Consider the following 27,814-nt stretch of genomic DNA (forward strand, 5'->3'; position numbering starts at 1 on the left):
ACACCAAATTCAGGTCTTGGTGTCTCCACTAACGAGCCAATGAGTTGAATCAGGTGTGTTTGATTAGGGAGGAAGTCCTCTAGAGAGGTGAAGGAAACACAAACAATCAAGTGTATTCTGTCCAGGACGTCTGGGCAAAACCAAACTACATTCCTTTACTTCTCCTGTAAAAAATGTGCACTCTCACTCTTACGCACACACATTTATATGCAACAATGGGCCCTAAACAAAGTGACCTCTGAATTGTTGTTGGACGCTCCCTCAGCACGACCTGCATCCTGTTTTGATGGAAAAAATTGTCACATTTCCAGTGATCGGGTTGTACAGCAGTAGCACACTGTGCAGTGGATATGCTCTAGTCAGGGACGATAAAACAAATAGCCCATCAGGGGCGCATTATCAGTATGCAGTGTGAGGTGTTTTGCATTTTTGGGTAAACAATCCCTTGAATATCCCTTACTAGAGTCAACTATAAGTAAGCCATTTGTTGGTTGATTTCACCTAGGCCACATCCACACTAATACGCTTTTGTTTGAAAATGCATTTATTTCACTATGTTTATTACACTAAGTCTGCGTTTCTGTTCAGCGAAAACTGCGTTTTTCGAAAACGCTCTCCCAAGTGGATACGTTTGAAAATGCTGTTTTCGCAATGTAGTGAGGACAGGGAAAACTGAGATATTCGAAAACTATGTTGTCATGTGACGCAGTCATGTGATCCATTCAACCCAAAACAATCAAGATGGCAGCCCATTTTCTAGTGCCGTCGTTGTGCCTGTGATTCGTTTTAATAGCATTGTAAATGGTAAATGTTACTTTGTTCAACCTTCACATTGAATTCCTTCAAAGTTGATGGGGATTTTAATTGGAACTGCTGTCTGGAAAAAGAGGACAACTGCGTTTCAGACCGTACACGGAAATGAAGCAAGGCCACGTTTCTTACTTTTTTTCTGTATGTGCAGTAAGGGAATTTAAACATTTTCGTATGTTTCAGTGCAAGCGAGCAACTATTGGAAAACGTTTGAAAACGGCAGTGTGGACAGAGCGTTTCGAAAAAGAAAATGCAGTTTTCAAATTGATCCGGATTAATGTATACATAGCCTAAATGTGTTACACTTTTGTTCTGTGGCGCTTACAAAATATTAAAACTATTTGTTTGACAGGCCCATCCACCCCAGCAGAGCAACACCAATGGTGCGAGTTTGAAGCGGTACTATCTATTTGTATAACCAATAGAAGACAAGGGGAGTTTTTGAGCAAATTCCGTTTGGTGACGATAAAGACGTAGAAATTACACAAGTCAGCTTTAATGCAGATATAATTTCAGACTGGTTTATGACAATAGCTCTGGACCATCCTCTTATGCAACTTGTCCAGCCCCAAACACGCAACAAATCTCATTCATGAAACACAAGCAGACTCATCTGTGTAAAAATAGTTCATAAATCCATTTTTACATAAATTGTTGCATTGAATGCAAGAATGCTTTAACAAACGATTCACACAGACATCCGTATTGCTTTTTTAATGTTTAACATACAGCTTTGCAGAGCAGGACTTTGGACCCTTTGAAATTTCAGTGGGGATGGGGCTTCCCAGCATGACATGACAAAAATAGAAACCTTGTTCACACAAGCAGCGACTTCCAGCGACAAAGCGACATGATCTCATTCGTGTTCAATGAAAGCTGGCGACTTTCTGCGACAGTGACCATTGGGGACTAGATGTGGGCGAGTCCAGCAACTTCAGAATGTTAAGGAAAGTTTAACTTTATGCAAATGAGGAGCGACTTTCGGCAGCAACTACCAATAAGAGTGAAGAGTGTGTCAGTCAAGGATAAGGGTTGGTTGAGCTCACGTCATCCGTTTCCTGTGGCATACTGGAGCCAAATGCAGGCAAGACAGAGGAAAAGTTAAAGTTTCTGTCAGCAATTTCACTGTTCTATACGATGTGTCTGTAACCAAATATATGGATATAATAAAAAAAAAAAAAGTATGCATGAAAAAGAAATGGTCTGCATTCTGAGTGAGTTTGATTCGTACATTGATAGATTGTTGCACATGTGAACGAGGCTTTAGGCATACTGTTGATCATACTTAAAATTAGGGATTTGAATAAACCCCTTTTGTAGCCTGATCTCATAAAAATATTGTGACTGTGGTGACATTTTTTTAAAATGACATACACGTTCATTACACGTATCACGGCAGTTCTGAGGTCAAACGTTTCACTGTGTGGTGCTAAAAGCGAGTTAAATGTTCTCCCAAACAGATTACGGTTTTAAAGGTTAATATGTCATAAGATAGCATTGTGTGAGGAACCGAGTGGAAAGTAAGTGTGAATTAACTGATAATCTGCCATTTTAGTCGTGATTTATGTGAAAGTGAATGTTGTAGCGCAAGAAGGAAATTGCCGGGATACATACAACACGTCAATCTTTTTACAAAAATGTAGGCAGGTTAATGTGTTTAAGGCCAGGATGCCCTAATCCTAAGTAATAAACTTGAGTGTGTAACATCTCCCACACTGTTTGTGCTATGGATATAACAAATGATCCCTTAAATCATGTGGCTTGTTGAGGAGAGATGTACTTTTCTAAGCAATCGGGATGTGATTTTTGCCTGGCAGACAATAATACGAAAAAATCCCATACTCTTAAATTGAAGGAGCCATATCATAAAACTTGGAGGTGGGCTCTTTTGAGCCAGTAAGCAACCAATCAGAACACCTTAACAACTGTACAGCAACCCAGGCAACCACAAACAACACCCTAACACATTGATGCCAAGTTTTGCTCGAGCAACCACTTACACTTTTTTAAAAATATTCATATACATTTTCTTGAAATCTAGTTTCGATCAGAACAAGGCAATTAACAGCCAATTTATCAACTGCATTACCTCTCCACTAATTAAAACAAAACACATACTTAACCCTTAGCTGCTATAAACTTCAGAAGAGACTATGCATAATGATTTAATCACAGTTGGATCTCTTGAGACACAAAAACTTGCACATAGACTCATTAATCAGCCAGTTGATTAGATTAGCACATAGGCCTTTTATCAAATAATACAAATGATTTGTGCACCATGAATGGGTGAATCACACAAAGAAATGTTTGGGTCATATTTCATTACAAAATCAAAAGAAGAAAAATAGAATTTTGATTGTGCATAAAGAAAATCAAGTAAATATTTTGACCATAATCATTTTTTGTTTTTCATTTTTTTTTGCATTGTGAGATTACTTTCACAGCAGTTAAGCACGTTCCCCCTCAAATGGTCATTACTACAGTGCAAAAAATAAATAAATAAATAAATAAATCTTGTTTTAATTATTTAAATACAGCAATGAAAATAATCTTGTCCGGACACAAGAAAAGGCAGTACAATACAGCCATTGCATATATACAATTTAAATGTATATTTTCACATTACAGTGAATGAGAAATATGGTGATTCTCACAAAACATGTCAAGAAAATATCCTGGTCTATGTAACCACAAAAAAAATAAAAATAAATAAATAAATAATAATTAAAAAAAAAAAAAAAAATATATATATATATATATATATATATATATATATATATATATATATATTATATTTTTATATATATATATATATATATATATATATATATATATATATATATATATATATAATTATTATTATTATTAGCATTAATTTATATATATAATTTTTATATTTATTTTTATATTTTATATTATTTTAAGGTTGCATAAAGAAAATGAAGCCTGCATTTTGGACCACACAGTTTTTTATTTATTTATTTATTTATTTTTATTGTGATTATTATAATGATTATTTTCAGGATACTTGAGCACATTTTAGCCCCCAATTCTCATTACTGCAACGTGTCCGGATGTTTTACTTTTATTATTACCATTGTTTTCAATAATAATTCTGATTACCGTAACACAGGCATTTTTTATTTTTTTCTGTATTACTGTAAAAAGTCACAATGCATGTGACAATCCATGGATATTACAAATTATATCTTGTTTTTGCTTTTGGACTTGACTTTGTTTTAAAATCTGAGCCTGACATGTTCTTGACATGCTTCGTGAAATTCACCCGAACAGATTTAATCAAATCACACGCCACAGATGACTTTGTATTCTTCTAGGCAACTGTACACACAACACACATAAACACTATACATGTTAGGGCAAGAAGAACAGTCCATGCAGTCACATTGCACAATTACTTCTAGGTGATTCTCAAGAACATTTCCTCATCTCTGACCACAAACAGCACTTTTATTAGAGACTAGAGAACTCTTTAAACTAAAGTCTTTTCCTGAAGCTGTATGATTATGCACAACTATGAATTGTTAAAGAGACTGTACCACACAGCTTTATATCTCAGTACAGGAGAAACTGCAGTCTCACTGCTGATATGCTGACATCAGTGAACAGCACTTTAGCATGGTTAAAGAAGAAGTTAACTTAATTGCCCTCATGTAAGCATTTAACAGAGAATAAGACAACTGAGAGACAAACACAAGCAAATGGCTACAAAAATCAGTATATTTATAAAGTGGGTATCTGAGGTTAACTTTACTTATTAAACCCAATAAGGTTTATAAATGACAAGTGAATGCCACAATTTATACTTTAACACTGTATCCACTTTCACAATGTACAAACTAATCAGTATCTCATACAGTACATATGATTTTCCAATATTTTCCAATATAGTACCAGTCAAACATTTGGACACGCCTATTCATTCTTTATCATTACTATTTTTCACATTTTAGAATAATAGTAAAGCCATCGAACACTAACCTGGGCGTTTTATCAACTTTGGGCACTTTCATGTCCCTTTGGGATGATTTTTGAACTTTTTTTTTCACAGAAACTTTTAACCAGGCCTTCATTATTTGTTTTGGTACTTTTCAAATGCCTCTTATGTAAACGTCGATCAGCCACAACATTAAAACCACCTGCCTAATATTGTGTCGGTCCCCATCGTGCCACCAAAACAGCGCCAACTTGCATCTCAGAACAGCATTCAGAGATGATATTCTTCTCAGCACAATTGTACAGAGTGGTTATCCGAGTTTCTGTAGACTTTGTCAGTTTGAACCAGTCTGACCATTCTCTGTTGACCTCTCTCATCAACAAGGCATTTCCGTCCACAGAACTGCCGCTCACTGGATGTTTTTTGTTTTTGGCACCATTCGGAGTAAACTCAGGAGAGAACATCCCAGGAGATCAGCAGTTACAGAAATACTCAAACCAGCCCGTCTTATACATTTTTAAATAATAAACAAAAAACTATTATTTTACTACATAAGTTCCCTTGTCTTGACCAAACAAACATAATTTATTCAAGCGCAAAGGTTTATGGGTATTCCACACAGTTGCAATTTTCTACTTTTGTACTTGAGTACTCGAAGCCAAAGTTTAATGAACTTATGTATTTGAGTTATGATTCCAAAATGTGACATTTCAAGTAATGTTTAATTATAACCACTTAAATGTCTTTATTAATGACAACTTTAGGATTTAGAGAAAAGTGGTTACTTAATTAAAACTAGTAAGAATTGTAAACATTTAAGATTATGTTGAATAAACAATTTTTTTATATATAATTTGAGATTACTATTAGTATTTACATGGTAAAAGACCTATTGAACATAATCTTCTCATAAAACTTAAGAACTATTACGTCACCTTTCCTAAACCCTGTAACACTGCAAATAATCGTTTGACGTTACTGGCAAGAAATGGATTTGGTGCAATGGATGTGCAAAGCTGGCCCATTTTGACTGCTGGAAAAGGCAGCTGAGATTGTTGTAATATAGATGAGACATTATAAAATGCAGAAAAGTGACTGAAATAATTGTACATTTAGACATCCTTGGTGCAAAGTTTTTCAGTTGTTTAAAAATTATGTTACTCAATAAATATATGCATAATATATATTTAAATATTTTTCCCTATCATTATACACCTTGGTATCACAATATGACAGGTTAAGGGGGGTCTTTAGTGCTGTTGTACACTAGTCAGTAATTTATGCAGTTTGAATGGTTTCCAATAATGGTAAAAAATGACCCGAAGGACAAAAGGAAGGTGCATTTTAAGACAATAGGAGAGTTAACGGACATTATACTTTCTAGAAATTCACAGGGATGAAAGTGGCCGAAGTTGAAAAAAAAAAAACACATTCTTTTATTTGAGCATTTTCAAAGTTGCACACTTTGTGTAGATTCCTGGGGCCGGTCGCTCCAGCTATACATAAGTTACAACTTAGCCTAAGTCACAATTTACGCACTACTAAATATTTGAGCGTTGCACCATTAAACTTAGGTAGGACGTAACCCTACGTATAAACTAAATATTTACAGAAGCCTCCGACCAGGAGTAACTGATGCAATAAAAAAGCAGACTGATATTTTATGACATCAATGAGCTCATGTTTGCATGACAGGCTCCAATCCTTTCGACATGTATATGATGAGGTTGGCATCTATACTCATTTACGTTTTGTAAAAACAGCATGAACCCGATCTAACGGTGCACTTTCCTGTATGTATGATGTCAAGTTTCAACATCTAGGCAACGATATTAGAAATTAAAATTAATAAATATCTATTTTTTTCCAGCCTGTTGTATAAGTAAATATGTATTTATTGTCTCATTCGTTTTAGATACAGTTATTGAATATTGTTATTTACATTGGCTAAATATAGCATGAATGAAATCTTGTTTTATTACGTATCGTATTTTAATGGGGATATAATTTATTACAGCTGACAGTTACGTGAGCAAACAAGGTTTGAACATCAACCGTAACGAGATCAAACTGAAATGCACGGCTTTTTAACACTTCTGTGTCAAATTTGAAGGCTGTTTATTGGATCAATACAGGTAAACGTCATATTATACGACTACTTATTACTTTACGGAGAGCTTATGACCTACTAGTTAAGTCTTGCCTTAAGAACAGTTGGTGCAACCAAACTAAGCACTGACTTAGTTACAAACTAACTAGTAGTTACTAAGCCCTTAGTCCTAATTTACGTGATAACTTACGCACAGCTGGTGCAACCCTTCCCAGCTCTGTGCACTATCTTCCTTCTCTCAATCAACTTCATGAGATTTTTAAACAGCACTGAAGGACTTCCTTAACTATCTGGCCCAACTGACATATTTCAATTGTTTGTTTTTTTTTTAGGAAATTGTAGTTTTTTTTTTTTTTTATAGAAATTCAAACATAGGCACAATTTCTATTTATATACAAAACTATTTTCAAGCATTTAAGCATAAGCCTTTTAGGGGGGCATGGGTTGCTCAGTGGTAAAATACGCTGGCTACCACCCTTGGAGTTTGCTAGTTCGAATCCCAGGGCGTGCTGAGTGACTCCAGCCAGGTCTCCTAAGCAACCAAATTGCCCCGGTTGCTAGGAAGGGTAGAGTCACATGGGGTAACCTCCTCGTGGTCGCTATAATGTGGTTTGTTCTCAGTGGGGCGCATGGTGAATTGAGCGCGGATGCCGCGGTGGATGGCGTGAAGTCTCCACACGCGCTATGTCTCTGTGGCAACGCGCTCAACAAGCCACATGATAAGATGCGCGGGTTGACTGTCTCAGACGCGGACGCAACTGGGATTCGTCCTCCACCACCCGGACTGAGGCGAATCACTATGCGACCACCAGGACTTAGAGTGCATTGGGAATTGGGCATTCCAAATTGGGAGAAAAAGGGGAAAAATCATAAGCCTTTAGATCAAAAGGTTGTTAAGCTCATGAGAAACATAGAATTAGTCATGCATGTCCAAACTTTTGACTGGTAGAGTGTCTTAAATGTCTAAAATTTCCCTGGTCATATCTTCTGTATGAGTAAAGATTCATAGTACTATTTCTTTCTGTCAGATCTGGCCATATACTCGGGATCTCTTGAGTGGGTATGAAAGGACCAAACAGAGAGGAACACTGGAAGATCTGAACCATCTCAGGAGTATTTTATTATTTTGGTGATAAACACTTTCCAGCCTCAGGCCAACTTCAGCCATGCCCCTTTCCCAGTGCAGTGAGGCTTTGTATCGTGACAGCATGCTGGTTAGTGTGGCAGCTTGGGTTACTAACACACCCATATTAGTAGTCGCCCTACTTTAGAGTTGATTTAAAGAACATGCGGTTTATATAGCCATTTAGAAAATAGAAATGTCAAAATCTGTGCTTGTTTGGTTGTTCTTAAAGGAACAGTATCCAAAAATGACAAATCAGTCATCATTTACTCACCCTCATTTCATTCCAAACCAATGTGACTTGCTTTACGTAGAAAACAAAATAACATATTCTGACCACTCAATGAAAGGGAATAGATACTGGGGCTGTCGAGCTCCAAAATCAGGGTTGCTCAGATGTAAGACCTATTAAGACCATTTTTAAGACCTAAGCAAATATAAATAATACAGAACAAACCAACAAAATCTTAAAATAAATCATGTATCACAGATTATTTTACTTAAACAGGCTGGGGCACACATTCAACAAGGTCTTAACACTGCTTATCAGCAAAACAGTGTATCTGCAGTTTAAAATACTCAAGACATGTTTTCCATGTATACATATATATATATATATATATATATATATATATATATATATATATATATATATATATATATATATATATATATTCATCATATTAAAACTGGTTTATGTACCAATACATCAAAACATATGACTTTGCTAACACGATTATTATGTGTTGAAAGAAAGGCAATAACAGATTAATCTGCCTATTACAAATGTCACTGCTCAGTTTCTACCATGTGTGATCTGTGCAAATGACAATGAACTGATTTAAGGCTTGTTACTATAGTTTTTAAAATTGATATATTGAACGAGTTAAAAATGTTCTTTGTCTTTCCTTCTTGTGACAGGGCTGTGCAGACAGAGGCTACGAGAGTCCAAACTGAATTAAATCCTAGAAGCAGACTATTGCGCAACCAAAATACAAATAATAAAGAAAAAAATGAGGTGTATAACGCAGGAATTTTAACAATAAACAAGCCCAAAATACACCTGGGACTCTTATTTTGAAATGTCTATGCTTCACTGCTTCCAGCTGCTCATTCAAGATAAGAGAAATAAAATATGCACACTTATGTTCCTCTACAAGATATTACAATATAAAAACTTCAAAGTAAACATTGTCATGTTTCATCAACAGATCATCTGCAATTGCTTGTCATAAATGTCCGGTATTCATTGAATGCGAAACGCTCTGAAGCCGCTGGAGACACTGAATCTCGAGTTCCCCGTGTGCTTTTCACTTTGAAGCCCCCAGCACACGCAGATGATACGTTTATTAAATTAAATCATGGCCTTTTAAAATCAATTAATCACATTAGGGTCATGTCGCTATTCTGGTCTTTACGTCCCCAAATTTAAGATTTCTTTAAATGATAATTAAGACTTTTGTTATATTATTTAAGATATTTAAGACTTTTTATGACCTTACATTTTAGAAAACTGAATTGGAGACATTTTAAGACTTTTTAAGGACCCACGGGAACCCTGAAAATGACAACAACAAAAAAATCATAAAAGTAGTCTTTAAAATGCATGCGTCATATTCCAAGTCTTCTGAAGTCATATGATAGCTTTTTGTAAGGAACTGACCAGTTCAGGTCTTAGTTGTTCCCTTTCATTGAGTCCTCGGTAAACAGATCAGTCTGATTCGTGAACGAATCATTCAGACCTTTTTTAAGTCCTCGTGGTGGCGTAGTGACTCGCCTCAATCCGGGTGGCGGAGGACAAATCTCAGTTGCCTCCGCGTCTGAGACCGTCAACCCGCGCATCTTATCACGAGACTTGTTGAGCGTGTTACCGCGGAGACGTAGCGCGTGAAGGCTTCACGCTATTCTCCGCGACATCCACGCACAACTCACCACGCGCCCCACCGAGAGCGAGAACCACATTACAGCGACCACGAGGAGGTTTAACCCAACGTGAATCTACCCACCCTAGCAACCGAGCCAATTGGTTGCTTAGGAAGCCTGACTGGAGTCACTCAGCATGCCCTGGATTCACGACTCCAGGTGTGGTAGTCAGCGTCTTTACTCGCTGAGCTACCCAGGCCCCTCATTCAGACCTTCTAATTTTTTAACTGAATCAACCGATTCATTGTAAAGATCTGACTCATTCATGAACAGCACATCTCTCATGAATGTGCTGAGGAGAGCTAGAGCAGATATCAAGATTTTCAGTGAATAATGAATAATGGCTATCCTATGGCTTTAGGACACTTGAAATATAATGCAAAAGTCGAATAAAACACCATTTTATTACTTTGATTGTGCTTTTTTGGACATTTTGGACCTTGACAGCCTCAATCTTCATTCTCTTGGATTATATATAAAATGTGGTCATGATTTTTTTCAAAATTGTTATTAAAAGGACAGATAGTCATATACATTTGGAACAACATAAGGGTGAATAAATAATGACAGAATTATCTTTTAGGGTGAACTCTTTATTTAAAAGTGAATATTTACATGCAGGTAAGAAAAGTTAAAGCTGTTGCAGTTGCAAACCACGTGGAGAACTTCAAAAATCAGGCAGACCACATGCGTGAGTTTGAGAGGAACCCGAGGCGTGCGCCGCGAGAATCGATTCTTCCTGTGTGCCACATGAGTCGCACATGACACGAGAAACCACATGCTCAAACAATATCCTGTCAACAGCCTGTGCCTCTGGCCAATCTCTACCTGCCCGGTATAGTTTTATACAGTATGTTCCATTTATGAAACACGCCAGGATTTCAGCCTATAACATTCTGCTGGGGTTTCCACTCAAATTGAACGGGGAAATGTTAAATATAGACCCTATCTGCTCTGGTTAACAGCACAGCGAACAGAGAATGATATTATACACCAATTTTAACTGTGTGGGATGCGATTTAAAGAGATATTTATCACCCGAAAATGAAAATTCTGTCTTCATTTAATGCCCCGTGAAACACAAAAGAAGATGATTTGAAGTATGTTCACTCTGGTCTTTTCCATATAATGAAAGTGAATAGTGACCAGAGGCTAACAAGCTCCAAAAAGAACAATAAAACACTATAAAAACACTGTAAAATTAGTTCTTCTGCATTCAGCGAGAAAGTTATACAGGTTCCCTCAAGAATCCCATGTTACTAAAGCTGATGTTCCTGTTATATTCATTCTGAGTGTTGATGGTGCGGGGGAAGTTGACATGTGAAGTAGTGACATGCTCAGCTTATCTAAAACAACATTTTTAATTCTTTTATAATTACTATACATGCAGTTCTTTTTAACCTCAAATACATCGGGGCACTGCACAGAATATTTCTACTTTTAAAAAACCATCTCACTACTAGGCTGCTTAAGTGAACCACCAGCTACAGCACCAAAATATACACTTTCCCTTACATATAAATCTCAATGTTGCATAAAAGTTCAAGTCTTGTGTCTTGTCAGCAATCCAAGTACTATCTAGACACACTCTGTTTACTCAACTGTAGCTTTTGGTCAAAGCTTTTTTATACCTTGACTGTATCATTAACCTCCTGAGACACTGCGTCTACATGCATGGCCATTATGTTTTGGCTTCGCTTTAGGCTATGCATAATTTAATTTAATTTAAACTCACTGATCTCAGTTCAGGAGACTCTAGGCTGTCATTTAAACATTAAACTTGGGCCTGGGTAGCTCAGTGGTAAAAGATGCTGGCTACCACCCCTGGAGTTCGCTAGTTCGCTAGTTCGAATCCCAGGGCGTGCTGAGTGACTCCAGCCAAGTCTCCTAAGCAACCAAATTGGCCCGGTTGCTAGGGAGGGTAGAGTCACATGGGGTAACCTCCTCATGATTGCCATAATTTGATAATGTGGTTCATTCTCAGTGGGGCACGTGGTGAGTTGGGCGTGGTTGCTGCGGTGGATAGCGTGAAGCCTCCACATGTGCTATGTCTCCGTGGCAACACGCTCAACAAGCCACGTGATAAGATGCGTGGGTTGACGGTCTCAGACGTGGAGGCAACTGAGATTCGTCCTCCGCCACCCGGACTGAAGCAAGTCACTACGCCACCACGAGGACTTTGAGCGCATTGGGAATTGGGCGTTCCAAATTGGGAGGGAAAAAAAAGGTTAAACTTTTGACACACTACATCATGAGACAAAATAACATTTTTTTGTCTTTGGAAGAAACAGCAACAAAACTACATCTGGGAAGAAACCTCATTAAGTTTCTACATTAAAACCTGTTTGAGTCAAAAGGTTAGAGTCTCTAGTTTCATCCGATATGCCATTTTAAAAATGTAATCGATTTATCGCGAAACGGCACGCTGTTAAACACAATGATGTGGACTATAGGCTCATTTGCCTTAAACTATCCTATATTCACTGTTCATTATCACATTGAGAATCAATGGATGCATCCAGAAGCTGGAAAATGTTGCTTTCAGAGGCTTTATATGAAGTTAGTATGAATATAAGGTGCATTTCGAAGTGTTCTGAGACCAGTGAAGACAGACGGCACACTGGAGGTTAAGTCATTCCCTAATTAGGGAGCAAGGGAGCATCCTATAGCTCTCTATACAGCCAAGTGCATTCACACCTAATATCCGACCAAAAGTTCAGTTTCAGGCTGCAGATGATGTTTGGACAACTCAACATGGCAGACCTGAGACAATGATAATCAGTACATAGATTCAGAATTTATCATGTATAATTTTATTTTAACATGATTGGCTGTGATTGGATGATGCTGGCCATTACTTCAAACCAGAATTATTTATTTAGCTTTACAGAAAATCAGCTGTAATGTTTGTAAGGTCTCAAAAACACGAATAACCAACACTCCTGGAAACATAATAAACAATTTGATTTTAAAAAAATCTGACTTTCTATAGCTTGGTATTATTTTAAATATCACAACTTAGTCCCGCTGTCCACATATGTGGACATAAATCTTTTTTTTTCTTTGCATGTTTCTTGTGGGCTACTAGTTAGAAATCAAAAGAGGGAATGCAAAATGCACACAGCAGTCACGCTTGGGTCTCAGGGGGTTAAGTAATGGGAAACACTGTGGAATATACATAAATATACATATTACAAATGTATATTTAAATGTACTTGTTATTATTATTATTCATATTATAGATATATGTATGCGTATATATATTAAATTACATTTTATTTAAATGTTTTAAATAATTATATCATTTAATATATTAATTAATTATTATTATTACTATTATTTACATTTTACCACAACAATTTATTAAGAATGGAAATTGTAATAATGTGTGATCTTTATTTGGTAAACTGTCACATGATGACCAGAACGTCCCATTTATCCTTATAAATACACTTGTTGTGTGTGCGTTAGATTACGATTTTTCAGGACAGAAGTTGACTAGCTTAATTCATAAAGTGAGAAGGATAGCACGTCTTTAACTAAACTATAAGACCTGCGAACACTTTGCTAGACATGTATACTCCGTGCATATGAACTGTAGCAGTTTTAAGTGATGGATTAATAACTAAAAGGTCTTACCTGCCAGTAAGAAGATGGGCAGCAGAAAGCAGTAGAGCAATCCGCACACCACCTGGAGCTCCATGAGCGCTAAACTCACATTCCTCCCAGGACCATCTCACATAATTGTGGAAATGTTTTCAAATAAGCTACATGGCGATAAAAACATATCTTTCGATGTTGTTTACTATTGTGTAAGAGATTAAAACATTAGATCACCGCAACTATACGATTAGATCAAAGGCTTAGAACACCGCCACGAGTCTGTGTTCTCTGTAAAAGCGTTCTTTAATTCTAAAATCGAACGTATAATGTCCAACAACGTCGCGACAACGTTAAAAAAGCTGAGTCGATTACTCAATGTACATTTTCATGGAAAATGTGATTCGCCCGCCGTGGCAGTCGTTAAAACTTTCTTTTTCTTCAGTCCGATTTATTTACAATATTATATCCACACACACTGTCACAAAACTCATAAGGGGAGTTTTAACCACTTGTCTGTGCAGTCTGAACTACGTCCCAACACTTAGTTGAAAGTAACTCCCACTCTGACGATAGATAACTTCAGTGCCTCAACGAGTAACGTCACTTCAAGAAATGCGAGGCGTACGGTTCACTACCTATATCACCCAAAGAATTATGTGGCATTTCACTCATTCAACTTTAAAACGAGAGAAGCAGTTATCTAAAGGCAGGGGCATAGAATACGCGGGGGATGCAGGGGACGTGTCCCCCCTCACTTTAAATGAAACCAATGTTCATCCCCTGCTCTTTTTCACAGGACAGATGTGTTTACGCTGTCTTTCATACAGCAAATGTGTGAATGCAGAGTTAAAATTCAATGGTCACTAATGTAATTAATTCGATAAAAAAATTTAATCGATTGACAGCCCTAATATATATATATATATATATATATATATATATATATATATGGCGTAGTGACTCGCCTCAATCCGGGTGGCGGAGGACAAATCTCAGTTGCCTAATCCATGCATCTTATCACGTGGCTTGTTGAGCGCGTTACCGTGGAGACAAAGCGCGTGTGGAGGCTTCACGCTATCCTCCGCGGCATCCACGCACAACTCACCGAGAGCGAGAACCACATTATAGCGACCACGAGGAGGTTACCCCATGTGACTCTACCCTCCCTGGCAACCCGGCCAATTTGGTTGCTTAGGAGACCTGGCTGGAGTCACTCAGCACGCCCTGGATTTGGACTCCAGGGGAGGTAGTCGGCGTCAGCGCTCGCTGAGCTACCCAGGCCCCCACTTTTAGGGATTGCTGACTGAGTCGAATTGATTCTCTCTCTCAAGTCAGAGTTCCGCTGCGCATGAGACTACTGAAATGAAACTGTTATTATTTATTTATTTATTGAAGATTTATTTTTCTCATGTTGTACCTTGAATTTGAATCCACTGAATATTTCCACAAATGTAACACCAAATGTGAATAAAACGACTTAAGGTATGATATCAGTGTTTATTTACACGCCACGTGCAGCTTCATCACACGAGACTTCCGTGTCACCTGCTCACCTGCCTTAAATGTGGCGGAATTAAATGTTAAAATATAAACAAGCAGTAGTGCTTCATTTTCCGCTTGTATGCTAGGTATACGTGATTCTGCAAAACTGCAGGTGTACATGCTAATATTTTCTCAGACCCACCCCCCTTCCAAAAAAAATAAATAAAAACAAAGTAGTGAATACATAAAATTCTGCATTTACCCACTGCAGGTGTCTTTGGCTGGAATATCGTCATCATTATTCCTTTTATACTGTCTCCCTCTAGTGGTTGTATTAGCATAAGGGTAACATATGCCTCTCTCTCTCTCTCTCTCTCTCTCTCTCTCTCTCTCTCTCTCTCTCTCTCTCTCTATATAATATCATTACTAATAGTATTAAGTATTAAAAACAGTATTTCTCATAAATAAATGATTTAAATATTTAGTATAAATGGGCTACGTTTCAGTATGAATTAAAAGTTTTTGCAATCCCATTTTATCATTTGTTCCTTTAAAGTTTCCTTTGTGTATCAAGCATTCCCATTTAAAAGTAAAGTAGGCCTACATTCAAAAGCAGTAATGCCATGTTGATTTAGCATAATATTGCTATATGATAATACTGAATATTTTAAAACATATGTTATTGTACAAAAATGAATAACATACATTTATAGCCGTTGTTCATTGGAAACTGTTACCAATGCTTTACACTTGTTTAGTTTTATCTTGGGTTTTATCCCCCCTATGGCGCTGAGATGCAAATTAGGAAGTGCTACAATGCATCTTTTTTAGTGTTTGTTGTTGTTGTTGTTGTAGTACTGTCCCTATACAAATAAATAAATAAAATAAACATTATTTAATCTTAATAAATTGCACATTTACACGTCTCAAACAGTGTTGGGTGTAATGCATTACTAACTAATTAATTACTGTAATTAAATAGCTTTTTCCTTGAAAAAAGTAAAGTAAGGGATTACTCTTCATTTCTCAGTAATTTAATTACAGTTACTTCTGATGTAATTGCATTAAATACTGTATAGACTACAGAACAATTCTATATAAAACAAGAGTGAATTTAAAATCGAAATGTAACTTCTGATGTTAAAATGTATGTCTTTTTTATTTTTTTAATTTAACGCCGCCCCTTTAAATTCTTTGGCCAGTTCATGAATAATTTATGTGATTTTATATGATTTATTTGAAAGAATTAAAAGAACAGTTTCATGTCTATCCTTGTATTGTTCATCCAGTCGAGGTTGATCAGGGTTTTTAAAAAGTAATTAGTGATAAGTAACGAAATTACTTTTCAGACAGAGTAATTAGTACAGTATACACTGTAGAAGATGTAATTAGTAGTTAGTAATTAATTATTCTTATTTTTTTTTTAGAGTAACTTACCCAACACTGGTCTCAACATGGCAATAAACAAGAATGCACTAAAATAATATAGGTTTTGTCATAGAAGAAGCTTATTTCGTGTGTTGAAATGGTTAAAAGTCCGAAACACTTTCATCAATTCACAAATTTATGAATAGGGCCTGCTTTTTTCAGTTTGCATGTGAAGATGAGTGATTAAAGTATTTAAATTGCTATTGTAAAAAAGTATACAGGCCTATTGTAAAGCAATAGGAGGAATATAATCATTTTTACTGACGGCCCATTATACAAATTGAGCGTTTGATCAGTGGAAGACACAGAGGGAATCGGCGAGGGGCGTGGCTTATACGCCTAGCTCGGCCTACATAAGTCACATGGTCTGTTTTCCCGCGAAAATTAGTGTAGGTAGAGACTGAAAAGGCAGTTCCGGTGAGATAGCGTAACAACAACAACTGCTGCACACCACCGAGAAGTGCGGGGGTTTCATTCATAGTGAAATATGGCTCAAGCTCGGGTTACCGATTATTTTGCACAGAATAAGAAGAGTGGCGTTGGTCGATCTTTACGGTGCAAGGGGCAAAAAGTGCCCGTAGACGTTGCGGAGTCATCGGTGATTACCGAACCGAAGACCTCGAGCAGAGCCGCACGCTCTTTACGCACAACGACGCAATCGCAAAAACATGTTCAGCAGGAGTTTCTCAAAGTGATCGACGAGGCTTTATCGGCAGAAACGGTGGATACCGTGACAGACCTGCGAGATGTGAGTATTGATGGACGTACGGCGAGTCCCCGCACTCCTAAACGGAGCTGTGCGGAGTTTGATGTGTGCTCGGTGGTGTTCCCGTCCACAGCCGAACTGCACAGCAGCGCCAAGAAGCGACAGCGGCTTCAAGCGGGTCGGAACTCCAAAACATCACCAGAGGAACGCACAGGCCAGAAGAGCGCCAGAAAGAAGCTCGATCTCTTGAAAAATGACGACCAAGTGCAGGTAAATAAACCATAAAGCGTAAGACGCGTTCAAAATCAGCTGGACGAAGCAATTTTTAACCATTGTGCGACCTTTGGGACATTTTTGTCTTTTTCATTTTTGTTTTTCTATCATTTTTGGCTGTGTAAATGCCAACTGCATACATTTAGCCAAAGGGGTGTGTGTTTGATATTTCAGCCTCAGTTCCTTTAATACATCTACAATACACTGTGTACACAAAATAGTTACACTCGGGACCTTCAGGACAAAAATGTCCCCATTGAAACCCATTAAAACTGCAAAAAAAAAAAAAATAAAAAAAAAAATAAATATATATAATTTCATTCCGGAGCCCTGGCTTCAAAATTTAATTTTTTATAATTTCCACCAGATGGCGCCATTTTTCTCATGTTTAGCCTATGGAGCAAGTACATGCTTTTTTCCTATTTTCTGTTTGCTGTATTATAGAGCACTGCAGGCTAATTGAAAAAATGATGCAGCTAAAATTGTGTAAAAAAAAAAAAAAAAACAGTGGCATTATATAAACAAACTGGCATTTAAAGGGTTAAAATCCTGAAAATGAATGAATATTTGGTAGTTATGATCAGCACTGATGTTGATTTTAAAAAAAAAAAAAAAAAAAACGAATTGAAAGTGGAAAATATTAATATATATTATTATTATTATTATTATGGCAGTTTTTCTTTTATGCTGACATTTTTGTCCTCTAAGGACCTCTGAGTAATTTGTTTTATTGACGCACAAGGGTTAACTTGGAATGGTGACTTAAAATGCAACGCTCAGTGAGACGCAACATTAAGACGTTCATCCGACTCGTACACAGCAAAGGGCTGTTCACACCAAACACGTAACGTATAGATGCAACACCACTAATGGAGCAGAACGCAGGTATCTCGAAACACGTTTTAACAGTTAAAGTTCTTTATAACTTGACACGGCGTCTAAAACACATTTTTATATACAAAAATAATTGAAAACGGTGCAGACTGACCCCAAAAAAGCGACCAGGACTAGTTAAAAAATATCTAAACGGAGCACAATGGAATTTAACTGTTTTTAACTAGACAAGACTTAAAAATGCAACACTCGGTGAGACGCGACACAACATTCAAGACCTAATAATAATAATACGGGGCTGGTTTTGTGAACGCCACCTAATATGCTACTTTTCATTAAGTTTACCAAGTAGTTGTTTTTATATATATATATATATATATATATATATATATATTACAAATGGCCCCGTTTTATGGAGGACTAAGTCTGCTAATATTACAAATACAGTTTGGCAGTCTGCTGTTTACCTTTTTAAAATTGGTTTATTTGTTAATAAATAAAAATAAAATTGTTTATTGTTAGTTTATAGTGCATTAACTAATATTATCATCGATTTAAAAAAACAAATAAACAAATAAAATAAAAAATACTACATGTGGAAATTAACATTTAACCAATAATTTATAAATGTTGTTGAAGTATTGTTCATTTTTAGTTCATGTTAAAAAAATAATTAACAAATGGAACGTTATTGTTAAGTGTTACCATTTAATTTAATTGCATTTCCTTGGTAATAGATCTTCAGGATCACACTAAAGTTTATCAAGTAGAATTCAATAGAGCGAAACAGTGCCCGTCCACTTTTTCAGCCATCTAGGTTTCGGGCCTGCTTAATATTGTGTGGGTCCCCTTGTGCCGCCAAAGCAGCGCCAACCCGCATCTCAGAATAGCATTCTGAGATGATATTCTTCTCACCACAATTGTACAGAGTCAGTTATCCGAGTTACCGTAGACTTTGTCAGTTCGAACCAGTCTGGTCATTCTCTGTTGACCTCTCTCATCAACAAGGCGTTTCCGTCCACAGAACTGCCGCTCACTGGATGTTTTTTGTTTTTGGCACCATTTGGAGTAAATTGTAAAGTCTATGGTAACTCAGATAACCGCTCTGTACAATTGTGGTGAGAAGAATATCATCTCAGAATGCTATTCTGGTGCTGTTTTGGCGGCACGAAAGGGACCTACACAATATTAGGCAGGTGGTTTTAATGTTGTGGCTGATCGGTGTATTTTCCCCATTCATTTCCTCCATAGACTTTTTATAAAATCCTTCATAAGAGTTGTGAGCCATGAATCAAACCAACCAGCTCTGAGGAGAATCACAACATCACAAACTTTGTTTTGAGGCAAAAAAGTATTTGAAAATCACATAAAAACAAAGATACAAGGCTGTGTATTTACCGTCTTTCATGAGGGCATAAACAACAATCCCATAAAGCATTGCAATTAAGGTAATAAAAAATTATGGGAATATATATACAACTAATGATTTTAGGTTAAGTATAGAAACAAAATATTTAGTTTATTGCAAAATATTCCAATATGTACAAATATAAAAGTAGTTTAAGGCATGTTTTTGTGGCATTCGTTGGCCGCGGTTCTCTGATGGATCTTTCTCTGCTGTACCATGGGTAATGTACAGTAGTTGTTTCCCATGAATTCTGCTATCAAACACGATTTTTAAACAATTAAGTTGAAATAACGCAGACGGATGGCTTGAACGGAAGCAAATACAATTGATGAACAACCTCGTAGCTCACAGTCTGTCTTTAAAGGTTTAAGTTATTGTTGAAAATCGATTTGTCTATGGGATAGATGAATGGGATTTTTATTTCCGGAACCAGACTGTTGCGCTCTTGGATTCTTTGAGTATTTTATTTTTTATATATATATATATTAATCCTGATAGAGTTTGGTGAAGTATACTTTTATTGTCTGCTTAATCTGCATGTGTCAATCAATGCATATAAAGGACAAGCCCTTTAAAATCCAACATTGACTCTGCTGGTTATCTCAGGTGCTTAACCCAGAGCTTTTGCTCTTTGATTGATTTAGAGCAGCGAACCTTTGGCCAACACCACTCCACAGGTGCCTCAACCAACTGCCAGCAAAGAAAGCAAAAATACTGTTAATCATAATGCAAATAGCTCCCCTGTAAGCAAGGCGAGTGGAGATGATAAGCCCAAGCGGATAACCAGGAGCAAGGTAATGCATGGGGGTGGATCACACCTATGCAGGAACCTCCTGGTGTTTTAGATTCTGTCATTGAATCAGCTTTTTGTTCTTTCAGAAAACATTTTCGAGGGAAGATGTGGCGGCGTTGAAGTCCAAGCTGCAGAGACTGAAAGGGCAGTCTGAAAATGTGACGTCTCCCTCACCGGCCTCTGTGCCAGTGCTAGCGGAGCTGAAAGCCCGACTCGATGCCACCCGGGAGATCTCTGCAAAGGTTCAGCAGAGGAAGATGGAGAGAGTTGCCGGGGATGCTAAAGCTACTCGGGCACAGGCTAAAGAACCAGAGGAAAGGTGAGTCTGTAATAGCGGTCAACCAATGTAGGTTTTTTCCAGTTAGAAAGCAGAGTGACCAAATTAGTTGTGTTTTGGTCTGTTTCTCACCCTGAACCAATTGCATCTCTTCAGAAGACATGGGTTAAACCACTTGAGTCGTATGGATTACCTTTATGCCGCCTTTTAGACAGGGTTTCGTCTTCATGCGATTCTCTCTCTCACACACACACACACACACACTGAGATGTTTACTAAGATTAATCCCTCGTTCTGTCAAATGTCTTCTCACAGTTATCCTTCTTCGTGCCACACATCTTGTTTTATTCATTTATAAGTGGTACAATGCAGTGCAGCTGATCAGTTGGGCACTGGTGGTCCACACTGCACTGGGGAATCGGCTGGCATTCGCAGTTAGGGTGAACAGACGTCACTTTAAAACCGGGGACAGTCCCGATTTTGCAAGTCATGTACCGCAATTTTGTTGGCAGTTTTGTGTGCCTCTTATTATCGGACAAATGTGAAGGCAATGTGTAAATGCTGATTTTAAATTCACTAGTCGAGCTTTTTGAGAGATGCATTCATGAACTTCCTTTAGCATAATTTCCATGATGAATAAGTCCCTCACACCTAAGCTCCCAGAGCGGGGTTAGGTTCGATAATTTTTTGATATTCGGTTTCTCATACCTGTGCTCTTTGCCGGCGGCAAGTTTGCAAATATTTTGCGCACTTGGCTTGATGTTATACCATTTATATTTATATACCATATAACTATAATATACAGACATAAAACACTGTACTCGGAACTGTCAGCTGGTGTGGCAGCTGCAGAATTATGACTTTCATTGCTTTTAAGGGACCGTCTGAAAATTCCACTCGCCGTTAAACTCAAGCGGTGTCCAATCACTCATTCAGCTGACGTGCAAGTGAAACATAAAACATTAAAAGTACACTTTTACTCTCAATGTTGTAGTAAGTTGCCAGTTAAAAGGCTGAGCTACTACAAGTGAGATTTTTACAGTAAGTCCAATAAAAAGAATACAGTATTACTTTAAATAAAGTAAATAAATAATTCCCCCACATTTTCACATTCTAAAGGTTGTAGTAACTTCCCAGTAGATAGACTGACTAACTGTGAAAAATCTCACCTGTAGTAAGTCAGTCTACTGGGAACTTCAACCTTTTGGAATGTGAAAATAACATTTAGGTGAATTTTAGTTAATTTTCAAAGTAATCTAATACTACTCATATTATTGGATGTACTGTAAAAATCTCACCTGTAGTAAGTCCGTCTGCCCACTGGGAACTTGCTACAACCTTTGGAATGTGAAAGTTTTTGTTAATTTTGTTCGTAATATAATTGAAAACTGTACATTCATATGCACAGCCATCATTCTGGCAATCTACTAAAACCTGTGAAGTGTTTTATTTATTAAATACATTTTTTTTTAGATAGAACATGCAAGCCAATAGTCAAATAAATGACTGCTTTGACGCCAGTGACGTTTTAGTTGTGGTGGAGTTTTCAGACTGTCCCTTACGCAACATAGGTGAATATCGAACCTAAAACTAACTTTACCCCGCAGTTAAACGTAAGCCTGTCTTTTACAATGTAGGCATATGCTTCAGTAGTCCTATGAATGTATGGTCATTTTCGTAATCTCATTTAAAACCTAGACAGCAGTTTTATGTTTAGGGCTGTCTGATAAATCTGGCTATTTGATGAGAGGGAGAGAGAGCTCTGCTGCAATAAACGTGGCGAGTTTTGGGGAATAAATGGTAAAGAATTTAATGTTAACTGAGACCAATTTATAGCAGAGAACTTTTATTCTGTCTCGCAGCATTGAGGAAGACAACGGTGGAGATTGGCCAATCAGACGAAAGGGGCGTTTCAGGTCCACCCATATGTGCTAATCAAATATTCAGTATATTAGTGAAATAAAATCTAAACGCACAGTGTCCTGTGGCTATTTTTCCAATTTCCTATTTTTAACTTGAGAATTAAATCGAAATTACGAAAAACAAGTCATTATTTGTTTTTCCGATTTTGAGTTCCTAACTGAATATGAAATGAACTGATACATGGATTTACATTTCAACATGAGTTCTCTTGTTTCAGAGAGAAGCTCCCAGCATATCAGCGTTACCACACTCTAGCTCAGGATGTGCCGCCTGGTCTCACGCTGCCCTATAAATATAAAGTTCTGGCTGAGATGTTCCGCAGCATGGAGACGATAGTGGGCATGCTCTTCAACCGCTCCGAGACGGTCACTTTTGCAAAGGTCAAGCAAGGAGTCCAGGATATGATGCACAAGTAAGAAGCAGGATATAACGATGTCTTCATGCGCCAGTCAGGCTGTTGGATTGGCTAATCCCGTTGTGAATCAGTGGTAACACTAAATTTGCTGTCTTTGCAGGCGTTTTGAAGAAAGTCACCTGGGACAGATAAAGACGGTGTACCCATCTGCCTATACTTTCCGCCAGGAGAGAAACATTCCATGTTTTAGTGCCACTACGAAGAGATCTAGCTACCAGCTCACAGTAGAGCCCATCATTGACGAAGGTGAGAACTTGTAAACCAGTGTTGGGGAACATCATCACTTTGACAAATTACATTGAGTAATTACTTCTACAATGGGAGCGCAATGCTTGGGCCATGTTCACACTAGCCTGTTTTCAGGTTCATAACTTTATCGTTTGCCAGGTATGTGGTTACTAAGTGCATTTTTGATGGAGAAAACCTGCCGTTCCAGTGTGGATAAGACGTCTAAACGAGGCAAAATCGTGTTGTCATTTTTTTCCATAGTGGTAGTGTCTACTGCAGGCAAATATTTGTCACCGTGACATAGTTTGCGTGTAATGAACAATCCCCTATATGGGAATTGCACCATAGTGTAGAACTTTTTTATTGATTACAGTATTTAATGGGAACAATCTAGTTTTGTGTCACGTCACTCGCTTGCTGTGTAGCCATATTGTCATGCGATGTGTAGGCCTGTGTGACCGATATGGTTGGGTAAGGGAGGAATTTTCAAATGTATTGGCAATAAATAAATCAAGTAACTGATGCAATAAAGCTACTTGTTACTTAAGTAATCTGATTATGTATCACGCAGCATAATGTTATCCACAACGCTGCTCATATTCTGCATGCAAATGAAGTAATTTTTTTGGGGGGGATTTTTCCCCTTTTTCTCCCAATTTTGGAATGCCCAATTCCCAATGCGCTCTAAGTCCTCGTGGTCGCATAGTGATTCGCCTCAGTCCGGGTGGCGGAGGACGAATCCCAGTTGCCTCCGCGTCTGAGACAGTCAACCCGCGCATCTTATCACGTGGCTTGTTGAGCGCGTTGCAACCACGCTCAATTCACCATGCGCCCCACCGAGAACAAACCACATTATAGCGACCATGAGGAGGTTACCCCATGTGACACTACCCTCCCTAGCAACCGGGCCAATTTGGTTGCTTAGGAGACCTGGCTGGAGTCACTCAGCACGCCCTGGGATTCGAACTAGCGAACTCCAGGGGTGCTAGCCAGTGTATTTTACCACTGAGCTACCCAGGCCCCAATTAAGTCTCATTTTAATCATTGGCAGTGTTTTTTGAAAGTGACTGTTCATTCCTTCCCTCCCCAGAGTTTAATGGTACTCAGCCAGTGTTGCCAGCATCTCATCTTTTGGAAAGAAGGCAAATTTTTCACCAAAATCTGGTTGAAGTCATGAAGGGACACCATAAGGTAAGCACAGGATATTGGCAAACTTATTATTTTCTGCATGAGTGTAACGAGAGGTTTTGGCTATTGTTTTGTTGGATATTTGAATGTTCTTATGAAGTCTAATATTTATGTTTGTTCCAGGTGTTCTTGGCTTCCCTCAACCCTCCTATTGTTGTCCCTGATGACAAACTGACCCGCTGGCATCCCAGATTCATTGTAGATGAAGTTCCCAACATCAAGCCCAGTGATTTACCTCGGCCACCTCAAACAGAGAAGCTGACCTCCGCTCAGGAAGTTCTGGACAAGGCTCGTGCTCTCATGACCCCCAAGGTAAGCACTTAACTCATCTTTATGCTCTTAGGAGATTTGCAAGTTCCTTTTTTCAATATGGGTGGATGACCAATGAAGATATAGAAAGTATAATGAAGTTTATAAAAAGTTACCGTTTGTTCAGGTAAAATGGAGTAACCCTAAGAAAACATCTTGATTATTCTTTACTCAATGTATGATATTTGTAAAAACACAAGTTGTGTAAACGTATTCAAGGTGCAAGGAAAGTATTTTATTACCTTTTTTACTTGATTACACCACAACATTTTTAAAGTCATATCAATTTTTATTATTTTTTTGTAGAAAATTCTATAAATGTTTTTGAACATTTTATGAAAACTTTTATGGTTTGACACGTGTGTTTTAAACTAGATTTTTAAAGATTTCTCCTTTTTATCACCTTGACAAACAAGATTTGTCCAATGACCAATTAGCTCAAAATGGCGAGTAGAAGTTCTGTATTGTTTCAATGGTGAGTTTAAAAAATAAATTAACCTGTATCATGATTTATTTTTTTAAATTATGACTTTTGTGAAGTTTTAATGTTTATAACCTGAACCAACCTTGTTTCTTCCATCATGTTGGTAGTACGGTTACACTTTTGTTTGTGGGACTTTAATTCAAAATTAAAAACCTGTTCTTTATAGAAGGGCTTTCATTGTCCAAATTAATTTCACTTTCAATGTATTAGAATAAATCAGGACACCGTGTCACATCGTTGACCCATTAATAACTTGATTGGAATTGTTATAGATGGAAAAGGCCTTGGCTAACATGGCGTTGAAAACGGCAGAGAACGTGTGTGCAAAGGAGCCAGAGTCTGCAGAGAAAACAGTTGTGACCCCATCAGAAACACCCAGTGCTCTCAAAGGAGTTTCACAGACTCTGCTGGAGAGGGTGGGTCAAAAACTACATGTGCAGTTGTCTTCAACTTTAGTCGCACTTAAGCTTTGTACAAGAAATTGATCGGTTATTTTTCCCCTCAGATCCGTGCTAAAGAGGCACAAAAGCTGCACGCTGCCCTGACCCGGAACCCACAGCAGGAGCAGCGTCTGGCGATGATGTCACGGCTCACAGAGATGGCCAGAATCCTGAGAAATGTGTTTGTAGCAGAGAAGAAGCCAGCATTAATCATGCAGCTCACCTGCAACCGCATGATCGCTAGCTACCGTTCCCCACTCAGTAATGGTTAGTAGTCCTGTCTCCCTACCTCAGAATTTTCACGAAGACTATATCTCCGTTTCAAAACGCAGCGTACTGCTGGAATGGTGATTTCCTCCAGCAAAAGAAACACTTATTTATTTTTTTTAATCACTCTAGTACTGTTAGGAAATCATTGTTAGGAAACTAAGAACTTTTTCATCCTAAAACGTATTCGTGTGGATGTGGCCTGATGCCACGTTCCAGACAAAGTCAAAGGTGGAAAAACCAGAGTTGGGGCCTGGGTAGCTCAGCGAGTAAAGACACTGACTACCACCCCTGGAGTCATGAGTTCAAATCCAGGGCATGCTGAGTGACTCCAGCCAGGTCTCCTAAGCAACCAAATTGGCCCGGTTGCTAGGGAGGGAAGAGTCACATGGGGTAACCACCTCGTGGTCGCTATAATGTGGTTCTCGCTCTCGGTGGGGTGCGTGGTGAATTGTGCATGGATGCCACGGAGAATAGCGTGTGCCTCCACAAGCACTACGTCTCCGTGGTAACGTGCTCTACAAGCCATGTGATAAGATGCATGGTTTGAAGGTCTCAGATGCGGAGGCAACTGAGATTCGTCCTCCGCCACCACGAGGACTTAGAGCGCATTAAGAATTGGGCATTCCAAATTGAGGAGAAAATCCCCAAAGTTGACATTTCATACTTCCAAACCGCAATGGGGAAAAAGGTGCCTGATGTAGTTCCTGGCAGGCAGCTCGGTTGGGATTAGGAATGGGGGTGGGGTAAGGGCTTCTGCTGCCTGCCAAGAACAATTCTAGGCACCTTTTGTGCAGCAGACGTTCACACGCCACTGTCATGTACACATGTCTTCCAGATTCTAGCTAGCTGGCTATCTAATATCTATTTCACAAACAAAATGGGTGAAAATGTAGGAACTGATTGATACACAATTGTTTTTAATATCCTCTTTTTTTTTTTTTTCTTTTTTTTTATTATACATACGTTCACAGTTCATGGAGTGAAAATACTTTTTTACATTTCAAAAAAACCCAACTCCACGATATGCTCGTTGGTCGCTGCTATCTTGGAAGTGACTTCATGACCTCACAAGTCGGATGTCCAACTTCAGGCGGCAGTCCAGTCGTTATTTATGTAGCTGTCTGGAACACAGCATTAAATTGCAGCATAATGTTGGGTTTTGTTTGCCTTATGAAACCACCTTTGCATTGAGTTTATGATGCCTTAAAATGCTGTCTAGGTAGGCAGCACGCTAGGTTTTGGAACGGAGCCAATTTCACAAAGTGCTGTTGGGATATTTTTGCTGCTGTAAGATTCTGCATATTTAGGTAATTTGTTGAAATCAATCTATTTTAGATGAAATGGAGAAACATCTACGTCTGCTGGCTGAGTTGACACCTGAGTGGCTAACGATACATCCAATCAGGAAGGACCTTTACCTAAAACTGAACAAGGTGATGGATCTGAACATAGTGCTGGACAAACTGGACCAGAAAATCAAAGCAGAGGAGTGATTGACAACATTCACAGGAGATGCTGAGATGATGATAAACCATGTGCAATATTTGTTTTTATATTGGAATCTACCTGGATTTTAACTTGAGGCTCGGCTAATATTTTTAGTTTTGTATGTTCACATTCGATCCCAGTTTATGCATGAGACTTATTTTTATTGGTTTAGTTTAGTTTATTGGTCATTTCTGTTTTGGTGCTCACCACAATAATTGAATGCTCTGCATTGTACTGAATGTAGATCAAGAGCTTTTACATTTATAGTCATTTACACTTCATGGCTTCTCATCTAGCATTGTTCAAAATTTACAATAAACAAGTTTGTTTGCATGAAC

The 27,814-nt window shown here is 38.0% G+C and overlaps 2 protein-coding genes across 2 annotated transcripts in view; one reads left to right on the forward strand and one right to left on the reverse strand.

Annotated features, from left to right (window-relative positions):
• Nucleotides 1–14,134, reverse strand: part of LOC127454009 (piezo-type mechanosensitive ion channel component 1-like) — a 141,822-nt gene extending 127,688 nt beyond the window's left edge. Inside the window, exon 1 of the mRNA XM_051720917.1 lies at nucleotides 13,567–14,134. Coding sequence (XP_051576877.1) covers nucleotides 13,567–13,630 — 64 coding nt within the window. The 5' untranslated portion in view covers nucleotides 13,631–14,134. The remainder of the gene's footprint in view (nucleotides 1–13,566) is intronic.
• A 2,705-nt stretch (nucleotides 14,135–16,839) lies between these two features.
• Nucleotides 16,840–27,813, forward strand: LOC127454105 (DNA replication factor Cdt1-like). The gene is made up of 9 exons (XM_051721073.1): nucleotides 16,840–17,416; nucleotides 20,541–20,773; nucleotides 22,872–23,066; nucleotides 23,170–23,315; nucleotides 24,388–24,488; nucleotides 24,609–24,797; nucleotides 25,551–25,694; nucleotides 25,784–25,985; nucleotides 27,324–27,813. Exons 1-9 carry the CDS (start codon nucleotides 16,928–16,930, stop codon nucleotides 27,479–27,481), a joined length of 1,857 nt encoding a protein of 618 aa, XP_051577033.1. The 5' UTR covers nucleotides 16,840–16,927; the 3' UTR covers nucleotides 27,482–27,813.
• Nucleotide 27,814: the final 1 nt, after the last annotated feature.

Source organism: Myxocyprinus asiaticus, chromosome 2, assembly GCF_019703515.2.
Source record: "Myxocyprinus asiaticus isolate MX2 ecotype Aquarium Trade chromosome 2, UBuf_Myxa_2, whole genome shotgun sequence".
NCBI classification, from domain to species: Eukaryota; Metazoa; Chordata; class Actinopteri; order Cypriniformes; family Catostomidae; genus Myxocyprinus; species Myxocyprinus asiaticus.

What these genes read in the sequence shown, in the direction of transcription:
- LOC127454105 (XM_051721073.1), top strand. Translation starts at nt 16,928, where the DNA reads ATGGCTCAAGCTCGGGTTACCGATTATTTTGCACAGAATAAGAAGAGT. An exon ending in GCTAAAGAACCAGAGGAAAG is followed by an intron (nt 20,774 to 22,871) that starts GTGAGTCTGTAA and finishes CTCTTGTTTCAG; the next exon opens with AGAGAAGCTCCCAGCATATC. An exon ending in TCATGAAGGGACACCATAAG is followed by an intron (nt 24,489 to 24,608) that starts GTAAGCACAGGA and finishes TGTTTGTTCCAG; the next exon opens with GTGTTCTTGGCTTCCCTCAA.